Raw genomic sequence first — 11,036 nt, forward strand, 5'->3', positions numbered from 1 at the left:
TAACTGAGGGTTACTCTGTACAGCCAGAAAGCAAAGCATAAAAAGCCCTTGAAATCTATAGCATTCCTTGTGCCCTCCATCATCCTATTGGCTTTGGGTGTGCTGCTCTGATGTCCTCAGAACAGCACACTTACTGTACTTCACAGGTTTCCAGTCTACCCTCTACTGAAGTTATGGTGAAAGCGTACCAGGGTTCACAGCAAGAGTACAGTTACGCTAAGCAAAATGAGGTACCAGCAGGCAAGGTTCAGAGTCAGGATTTTCAATTTTTATAAATTGTAATAGATGATTTTACTTCATTCTAATAAGTTAAAAATACAGCCTGCGTTAACTTTTCTCAATAACAGTAGATGTACGTGTCCCCTTTGTTAAAAGATGTATTCTTGAATTGGCATACTTCAATCCCTTAGACTGAGCTAAAGAACTTCCCTGACTGTCCGTCACATTGTGGACCTTCTTACTCCGGCAGAACTGAATGACGATTAGGGAGTATTGGAGTACGTGGGTAGTTCCCAGTTTTACTCAGCAAAGCCTGTTCCTCGTGTTCTGCCAAGATGCTAAACCATGAGGGGACAGAGTTGCGGTGGATTAACCCTCCCTGCCCTGCACGTTCTCCAGTGGGAATCGCTGCCGTGTTGTTGGGCCCACCAGTCCTTGCTGTTGAAAGACTAATCAGCCAGGACAGCCTTTGTCGCTCTGTATCTTTCCCTTTCCACTGCACTGATTCAAGACAAGAAATATTCCAGTTCTGCATACTTTATTCTTAAACAAACGCATGAGTAGAATTTGTTTTTAACTGTGTGAATGGCATGATTTTGTTTGACAGATTGCAGAACATGTTTTCCCAAAAAAAACACTTCCTAAAAATGTATGCTGTTGTTCGTTTAATTTTGTATATTTTATCTTATCTTCTGTTTTTACAGTATTTTTATATATATTTTAATAAATGATTACACGTTTGACTAAACGGTGGATTCAAGAATTTTTTCTTAAATGTACCGTTTGATTTTAAAAGAGGTCTTATGTAGTAGAATAAGAAATGGAAAACATACTCTATTATTGAACATACCCTTATGAAACAGCACTAACATTCATTCTTCGTTTTGTTGGGTAATATTTTTACTGCGTTGACTAAAATTGAATAAAGCAGGAAATGACCTGCTACTGTAACAGTTAAACTCTTTTCAGCTTTTTTCCCTTCTCTTTTAAAGATAGGCTTCCGCATAAGATGTGATGAATTTGTTCAGTATATTATGAGTATCTTTTTAATTAATTCTACTTGTAATGAGTTTTTCTTGACCCCAATTTACCCCTGGTTTTCATTGCTCTTTAGCAACTATTGCTGAGCATGCCAGTGTAGTGGGGGCATTGCTGCAGTTCATCTGCACCTCCTAGACACCTAGGCTGGTGCAACTCTTACACCAACCAGCTCTGGGGAATGTGCCTTCACAGGTTTTTTTTGCATCCACAGCATAAGTGTCATGTTCTCATCACATTCTCATCTTGCAAAAAAGGTGTTGTGACAGGAGTCACACGAGGACATGCTTCTTGTCGTGAATGCGGACAACGAGTGTTGTCCTAGGACTTGATCAGTACAACACTGTGCAGTCATGCTGTCATCAGCCTTGATCACATGAGGTTCTGTAGAGACTTGACACTATTGCTCAGACCAGTACACCTAGAACTCCCTATTGACTGGTCTGTTGTACACAACAAGTAGCGTATCGTTCTGCACTGTATGTGCTGACGTCAGTCAGAGTGGCCAGTGCAAAACCTTGATTCATTGCTAAAATGACAGGTTCGCTGCTGGCATGTCCACCTGAGGTGACTTTGTTCAGCCTCAAATTTAGTAGTCAAAAGGTGCTCTTCTGATGATAAGATGGGAAACATTGGGGGTTTTGTGTGATTTTCCTTCTAGATTTTTACCAGGTTTCACATCCAATGGATTAAATCACCTCGTCACTCAAGCCCACTTATTTGTCTTGCCAACGAGGTGATTTAGTGCTTATAGAGCAGTCATTCAAGTGCATCATGGTCATTCATGAATAACCAAATTAATCACATTGACAAAAAAAACAATAATTATCCAAATTCGGTTGGCTTTATTTTTTTAAAATGCATGATTAGTTTCTTTTCATGCTCAGTTAACTCACCTGGTAGTCTCTTACTTTGGCAAGTTTCTCTAAGGCCCTGTACAGTGCAGAAGCTTCACCAACGTTGGAGAAACGAGGGTGCAGGAAGATGTGTAATTCACTGATAGCACCCAGCTGAAGAATAGTTAGAAAATGTATACAAAAATACAGCGATGGGTTACGTTTTTGCTCACTATATTTTCTTTACTTTTATTTGTTTTAATTCAGCTTCTTATTTCTTCCCCAATTGTGGTGTTTTTAGGGAAGTAGGAACAGCAGCCGGTCATCCAGTCCCAGTGTGAGGATGATCACTCCGACAGACAAGGCCAGGAGTTTAGGCTTCTCACCTGATGATTCTGCAGGTAGAACCCAGTTTCACGTTAATCTGAAGTGTGCATTTTGTTTTGAATGGAGATTAAAGACATTTCCACTTCTTTTTTGAAGTGAATCTGTAAAATGTCTGACAAAATGTCAGTCTTATAAGTGCCATAATACCTCTTGTAAAGTTGTATTTTTTAAATGCAAAGCACAGTAAAGAAATCACAAGTGTTTTCATCTTTTCAAGGAAATACAATTTCAGCTTCACAGAATTAATTTGTAATTTTAGACACTTTAAAGAAGTCATCTTAATATGTGTGTAGTCTTTAGGTGCATAAAAAATCTTTTAATAATCATTTAATACATATTTACATGTATACATGTTTTAAATAGCCTTTTGCATCAGGTTTAAAATAAGATATGCTAGAAGGGGAAAGTCTGAATACAAGAGAGAATTACGTCGCAGGTACTATTGTGCCAGGTTACATTGAGGGTTGAAGTAGATGTTGATAATATCAGCAAACAATTTTATTCTGAGTGTCGAGAGCACAATGTATGCTCTCCAAATCTCCTGCATATGATACTTAGCCTTCTAGCTCTCTCTTAAGGAAACATTAACTCATTCATTGCACTTAATGGAAGCTTCAACAGTTCTGCTCGGGTGGCGGTTGGTAACTTAATTGGCTACATTTTGTATAATGTTGTCTAATGTTTCTCCTTTAATTCTTAACTTCACATCTCCTAGATACCAATGGGTCTGACAATTCTATCCCCATGGCGTATCTCACTTTGGATCACCAGCTGCAGGTACCTTTCTGGTAACTGTGTTCACAAATAAAAACGGCGTCTCTTGCTATGCATTTTCACTTTCACTTTTAAATGTACCCAGTATTCCAAATTTTTTAGCAGTTTGCAAAGTAATGTTAACCGGGAGTTTTTGTTTTTCAACATTCAGCAGTTGCTTCCTGTGAACTTGGATGCATTTTTATTGTTTCCTGAAAAGAAATTGTGGTAAAATTTCCCGTGTGATCGTTTGGCTGTGGTTTGGCTGAATTTCACAACCAAAAGATGATTTCAAGGACGCTGAAATTTGAGTATGTTAATTTAATTAAGGTTGGATTACTTCTTGTTGCAAATAGATGAAATGATGCTATATAAAAAGTGGAATGTAAATATAAGTCTACTTTGGCAAAGCAAGTGAGACATTTTGATTTTGGAGTGTATTTTTAAAAGCTTAGATGATTCTGATTGCTGGTATAAATACATGTGCATTGCAGTCTAGCAAGTCCTAAGCTGCCGTACCAATTAATGGCAACATGTGTGTTTATTTTCAGCCACTTGCTCCTTGTCCAAACTCCAAAGAGTCCATGGCAGTGTTTGAACAGCATTGCAAAATGGCACAGGAATACCTAAAAGTTCAAACGGAAATTGCATTGCTGATACAGAGAAAGTAAGTGAAGAAAAGGTTGAAATAGCAAAAGATCAGAGGTGTCAATCATTCATTTTATTGTCTTTTAAGATGTGTCACTATAGATCAGTCAATGCACTAGGGCAACTGTGGTAACATACAAGTCATAAACGGTTACACAAATAAACATACAGTTCGAGTTTGCATCATCCTTTATTAAACTCATTTTGAGGCTCTGAAAGCTGTACAGGTTCACCGCAGCTCAAGCCAATTTTGGAACAATGCTAACAACTATTTCTGACCTATTATTTACGTTCTTAGTTTTATTTTGTAGTACTTGCTTGGAATATAACATGTCTTACTTAAAGGAGCTGCTTTTGATCATCATAGAATAGTTTACATAATCGATTTTTGTCACGTTTAGAAAGCAGGTGATCTTAATAGGCGTATTAGAGTTGTGTTGCTTTCAATCATGGAGGGACGTGACATAATTAGGAGTTCAACGCCAACGAAAGTCCTGTCAGCTTTTAAGCGTCTATATTTAAAGGAAGGACTTTAAAGGAAAGCCTATGATACATCCTGAAGAAGACTATCCAAGGCAATTACTGAATTTAGGCAACATGTCCAAGACAAACAGAGCTCCTAAGCAGTGAACGCCAAGTTTGTCTGAAGTCATGCCTATATTTTAATTACATGTAGTCATTTTTATTTATAGATGATGAGTTGTGCTGAATTAGGAATGCCGCTTTTCTAGAATCTTTTGTGTTCAGTTCGGTATTTACTCTGCTTTTACATTACACAGACTTGCTAACCATATGCGATTTGGAAAATTGAGATACTACCATGTTTTGCAGTAGAATTAGATGTGAAGAAAATCTGTTAGCTATTTAAGTGAAACGATGAGATGTCCTTAGTACTTACAATAGTTTCAGCATTGAACACACCCTATACCCACGTTTTATAAAATTGCAGTAAAACATTTTGGTAGTTTTCCCTTGCTTGGAATTGTGGATTTGATTAAAAAATGTGTGAATCTGATAAGTTAAAAAATAGAAAAACATGCTTAGTAATGTTATAAATGGATACTTAATGTTTAATCCATTTTTGTAGGAATATTGCTGACACTTATTGTCTGTTGTCAGAGTAAAAACATTTAACAAAATTCCCTTCTTCCCTCAAAATAACAGTATAACCAAACCGAAGACCCTTCATTATTTCAGGCCTGTTTATAGTAGAGTCTGTCAAGATCAAGTCTTTAAAACAAATACTAATGTTTTAAAACAATAATAAAATATTAGCTTTTAAATCTTGCATGCTGCTTTTTTGTATGCTGCTTTGTCTGAGTATTTGAGACCGAACTAGTAAAATAAGCCATGCAAGTGTACTAGTAATTTCAGACCGACTGACTTGTTCAAGTGTTTTTTTAAAGGTTTTAAATTAGAATTTTTTTAAAATGTCCAGTAGATGTCTTTATCTGGGATAACTTACAATAGTACTTACAAATGTATTTGTCCTAAAACTATAGATATGAAATTTACAATAAAGCTGATGGATATACAGCGTATATACCCATCATTACATATAAATGTCATTACAAGCTGAAAGAGCAATACACACATCCCACCTGGAAGGCAAGACATGGGTATTGTAGCAACACAGCTCTAAATGGCAAGGAATTAGGTAGGATTCAGCAATGAACGCACGCTTTAACATCCGTGCTGTATTTCAGTCACTTAAACTCTCCTGCAGTGGTAGCTTTCATTTTGTGCTTAACCTGTTCTTAAATCCTGTCTTCCCCAGTTTGTTAGCTGACAACTCTTTCCCTCCTCGACTATTATTTAAGTTTTGTTTTTATTATACGTCCGGTGTCCCGTTGTTCTGTAGTAAAGATGTTCCAGACCTTGGCCCACTTTTCTGCTAGTGAGGGAGATGCTCATGACCTCCACCTGTGCGCTCATCAGTAATCTTAACACTCCCGTAACTTAACACAAGTGTTGCAGGTTTGGTGTTCAAGTCCGCGTTGCCCTCGGTGTCGTGCTTGATGCTGCCTGTCCTGCAGAAGCCAAGAGCACAGTGAGAAATACTGCCAGGTTGTTACACTAGAGTGTCAGGGAATCAAGCACGAAACTTTATACAAGGCCATGCTTTGATCTTATCCATGGCTTTACGTGAACAAGGCTTGTGACCTGTTTTAGCTACTGTATTTCACTGTTGTTTCGTCATTTAAACCAGTGTCTTCACCAGTGTTTAAGAAAGCCTTTTATAGCTTTTTACACTCCATTGCACAAGATTGAAATTGGAAAACCGAAATTTAAAACTTGATTTTTGAGACTTCTTTAGCTTACAGATGTGACAGAGCTTTGCTTACCATGCAAATTCAAGGAAGTAAAACATTTTCTTTAATTCTTTCTGAATTATTTTCAGGAATGAGCTGATAGCTGAATTGGACCAGGATGAGAAAGATCAGCAAAACACGTCCCGCCTGGTTCAAGAACATAAAAAACTTCTAGAAGAAAACAAAAGTCTCTCCACATATTTCCAGCAGTGCAAAAAACAGCTCGAACTTATCAGAGCACAGCAACAAAAGAGACAGGGTACTTCATGATGCCCAGATCTGATGCCTTCCCTGCCCCAAGTCATGCTGCAGATAAATGGACTGCTCACGTTTTGTAATATCTGCTGGTTTGTTTTAAGGATTGTCATCTTTTGTGTGATCTGGAAGCTTATACATGTCTGCCACAGCTTTCACTTTTATTCTTTTTTGAGTGAAATATTAATCCTTGGTCAGTATGACAGAGTTGGTTGTGGCTTTTCTTGCACTGTAAAGAGACCTGTGATCTACTGTGTATAAGCATGCTGCATATAATAATTGGTCTGGGGTAAAGGGTCTAAGTGATGGAGTCAAATCCATCCAGAACCCTGCATAAACGTGTGCTCTTGTATACTGTACATCAAAAATGGTCTCAGAAGTATGTAAAAAGTATACTTCTGTACACTTTCTTGTCAAGGATTTTATGGATGCAATATGGCACACCTTCATTGTTCAGAATCATCCATGCAAAACTTGAGATTTTCTGGGTAATCTGGCATTATGATTATTGAAAAGACATTCTAGATAACCATAACATTCATGGAAATGTCATACGGTATGTTTGCAGCACGTTTTGCCTTGCAGTTAAACATAAAGGGAAATGTGAAGGCTTTTTTGTGTCTAAAATGTGACAAAGAAGTTTCACTGGCCAGTTTACTTCAGTTTACCTAGTTATGTCCATCTGGATCAAGACGTTTGTGACTCTTCGATAAAATATATGAAATACAGCTCATAATTACGAAAAAAATATAACGGCCAACTCAGATATATATTTTTAGCTGGCATAACTGTTCAGCATCTTGTGTCATATAGCCATCTGTAAAAGCCTGATATAGCCTTTTCTCAGAGGTGGGAATGTAAAGAATAAGTTCTTGACAGGACAGAAATACAAAAAATACAGGGGTCGATCACATTCTTCATTCTACATTACATTTCATAATCCTTTTCTTCACTTTTTGGAATCTTGAGACCATAGAACGTGATTAGATGAGTATCAGAGGTCCGTGGTGAAATATCATCAGAGAGAGCATTGCTTTTCTGCTTAGGTCATAGTATTAATTGGATACATCTGGGAGCAGTTACCACACATATTAATGTTGATGCACCTGGGATGTATTTAAAATAAGCAATATGCCTTTCATATTCATCAGGTGTCGCACAATAGTGAGACCTAAAGCCACGTAACCAGTTTGCAAACCTTAGATTTACCTGCATATGTAAAGATGAAATATTTATGTTTTATTCCATGCTAAAAAGACCACCATTATAACAACACATAATAGCAATATCTTTGAAGGAGTAAACTAAAAAGCCCAATGCTACTTGTTGACTGGATCTGACAAGAAATTACATTTCCATGTAATTGAAAGTTCAACTTATGTCATGCTTTCTATTTTCATTTTTACAAAGTTCTTCTTTTTTAAACGTGGACAAAAATGAAGGGTGATTATTTTTGTCCTGTTCCCCATTTCCAGTCTTCTGTTGTTAATAGGCTTCCTCCTTTTTCACAAATGTCTTCACAAGTTGCCTTAAACAGCTTGCTTTTTTATGTAGTTAACTCTTGATCACTTGGTCCAACTTGAAAGCCTGTTAATTATGCACTGTGCCTCATTTCAATATATTAACCACATGAAAAATAGCATGGCTGTTATGACGTAAATTATTTAAAAAATTCTTTATGCGGTGCAGCACTAGACTTGTTTGCTATAATTAATGCTTTTTGTACTGGAAGAAAAATTGGCAAGTATTTATAGCTGAATCTTAGTTTGGAAGTTAGAGGTCCAAAGTGTTGGAACAAGTGATGTACAGAGAAATTGAGCACAATATTTTCCATTCTTTATGCTACATTTTAACATTTTTGATTCTGTGAATGGATATCTGTCTCTGTAAAATACATTGTCGCGGCTCATCTTTCGTAAGAAATGGCGGACTAGGAAAGCTGTACAGTAGATGCAGATTGTGCTTGTTGCACCTAAATCAACACAGGGTACTTGCATATTAAATATGTTGCCTTTTCTGAAAAAACCTGATTATTTTTGCATTGTTTTAAACTGCTGTCTTTGGAAATGTTAAGCTTCAGCTTAAATCTTAGTGCTTTGCTGCCAGTGTGATGTAAATCATACATTTGTAGAGTGTTAGTGTTGTCTGAGTAGGATATATAAGGTTTTCAGGTTACAGCAGTTCCACTACGTAGGAATATATGCTCTTTTTCACCACTGTACACTACTCTTTCCCATTCAAAATGCTGCCATAGACATTGGATTACTCTTAACATTTTGTATTGTACATGATGGTGCTTGCTAAGTATTTTTTACAGTAACTTTAAAAGTTTTACAAGTTTAGGAAGTTTAAAGTTATTGCATTGCAGCTTTTGTTTGTTGTATTATTTGGACAGATGGCAAATTGAATTAGTAAACATGATAAAAGAAACATTTGACTCTTCAGAAAAGTCACCATATTTAACATGCAGATGACCTCTGACCATCACAAGGTGATGTAATAGGGAGAACCTATATGCCTCACAAATTGTACAATTTTTCCTGTGCAGAGAGAACATTCAATGATAGCTTTGTATTTTACGTGACAGCTTCCTCATCTGTGTCTTTATAAGTGCTGTTAAGAACAGGTATGCAGTGAGGTCTTTAGTGGGTTAGATATCACTGAGTCGTCTGTCCACATTTGTTTTTTCATACAACCCTTTGACCTTTATTTCCCCCCATAGGAAAACGGAGGATATGAGCATGTCAATTTTAAAACTGAATTCTCAGATTCTCAGCAGTATGTTTAATTTGGCATGTTTTCAAGCGACCATTTGACAAAATTTTGCACAGTTTAAGAAATTCCATTATGTACAGCGAACGGACCAGCTATCAATTAAAACAAACAAATCTGAAACAAATGAAATGCCATAGGATTGTGCTTTCTCAATCATGGAAAAGGAGAAAGCCTACTTGTGAATCTGAGTACAGTATTGTTAAATACTATGTAGCTAAAACAGTGATGGTGTGTAGTGTGGTTTCTCCAACACAAGCTTTTCCTTTTTTAGGTTTTAATGAAGTTATGGATATATTTACTGTGTACTGTACATAATATTGTTTGATTTCTTGAGCTATGGGAATGAATATGGTGACTATAGCAAACCATTTAAAATAAAATGGATGGAAATAATTTGTTTCTTATTGTTAATACACAAGCTTTAAAATTATTAACCAATGCTTTATGTTTGTAAGCTTTAATGTTTTGAGCACAGCGATTTTCAGTCTGTATATCAATGTATTAAATATCCATCTTTACACACTGGTCATTAAACATATGCAGACACCTGGACAATCATACTGAAGTACAACAAAAAAAAAAACTTTACATTTCTCCGTATGAAAACATCGGCCTTAAATGAAAATACAACAAGGTGCTTTCTGGTACTTTACCTCTAACATTTTTCATCACAGTCCTCACAGCAGACGCTGCTTGTATGTTCTGTGCATGCTGCAATTATTTTTACTTCCGTTACCCCCCAGACTATATACAGTGCAGGTTGTATAAGGTCAATCGCTGTTACTGTTCTTAATGAGAATACAGCATTTTTCTAGCTATTAAATATTTTGTCTGTCACGACCACTGTCTATGTCTAGTATATTCTCACTTCTCAGGTGGGAGTTAGTGAAGCCTTGATAGCTAGTCAGTACTGTTCTGTAAGTGCGGGACGTTGAAGAGGGCATCTTTCCAGTTATGAGCCGAGATCATACTTTTTCACTGCTGCGCTGCTTGGTTGGTGATTTCGGGCAGGATAGAAAGTTTGGTGCATCGGCCAACCGGGAAGAAGGGGTCAAAGCCATGTACAGAGGAGAATATTCTTGCCACATGTGTAGTCTCATTTTTATGGTCTTCAGAGTATAAAGAAGCAGTATAAAGTAGCAATACTTCAGCAGGGGATGCTGGCAGAGAGTGATCGCAAGGTGGGAATTGCTTACTGAAGATTGCCTTTGAGGGCAATTAGCTTCTTGGAGAGTGTTCCCTCCCAGTGTCAATGCTGCCACAATTTTCTACTCTCAACAGCTCAGTTTTTTGGTATGCCACCTGCAAACTGTCTAGTACGAGATCGTCAGGGAGTATGAAGAGAGTTACTGTCCTTTAGGCAGGAGGGAGATGAGAACCTCACAGTTTTGACTGCTGTTGCACGATTAACTAATAAGATTGTAAGTGCTTATACCATGAAAGGAGGGATGTGATTAGATTGGAGATTGAGATTGGAGATCATTAAACTTGATGAGGACGGCTGCTATTCAGGATTCTTGGATTTCTGTAAGCAGGCTTTTCGGCTTTAGAAATTGGCTACATCAATTTTCAGAAGACCCTATCCTAGCAAAAAAATATGGTAGTTCTTGTGCTTAAGGATGACAAGGACTTAAAGTCTAGTCAAATGCTTGAAGATGTTGCCTACATCAACCTTTCCCTTTGCTGTACATCAAAGAGTCCCTGGGTTTGCGCATGTGGAGATTAGTCTGAGCTCCTAGTTGAGTTTAGGATAGATGGTGGCTTGTGAAGAACCAGTAGGTTCCATGAAAAGGGGCATCCATTAACCCTTTTA

At 37.2% G+C, this 11,036-nt stretch overlaps 1 protein-coding gene across 2 annotated transcripts in view; it reads left to right on the plus strand.

Annotated features, from left to right (window-relative positions):
- Nucleotides 1-9,616, plus strand: part of map3k7 (mitogen-activated protein kinase kinase kinase 7) — a 31,058-nt gene extending 21,442 nt beyond the window's left edge. For both annotated transcript variants that reach the window (XM_069196351.1, XM_069196353.1), the window contains 4 exons: nt 2,395-2,494; nt 3,196-3,257; nt 3,785-3,900; nt 6,283-9,616. In XM_069196351.1, coding sequence (XP_069052452.1) covers nt 2,395-2,494; nt 3,196-3,257; nt 3,785-3,900; nt 6,283-6,463 — 459 coding nt within the window. In that variant the 3' untranslated portion in view covers nt 6,464-9,616. The remainder of the gene's footprint in view (nt 1-2,394; nt 2,495-3,195; nt 3,258-3,784; nt 3,901-6,282) is intronic.
- Nucleotides 9,617-11,036: the final 1,420 nt, after the last annotated feature.

This window comes from Lepisosteus oculatus, chromosome 2 (genome assembly GCF_040954835.1).
Source record: "Lepisosteus oculatus isolate fLepOcu1 chromosome 2, fLepOcu1.hap2, whole genome shotgun sequence".
NCBI lineage: Eukaryota > Metazoa > Chordata > Actinopteri > Semionotiformes > Lepisosteidae > Lepisosteus > Lepisosteus oculatus.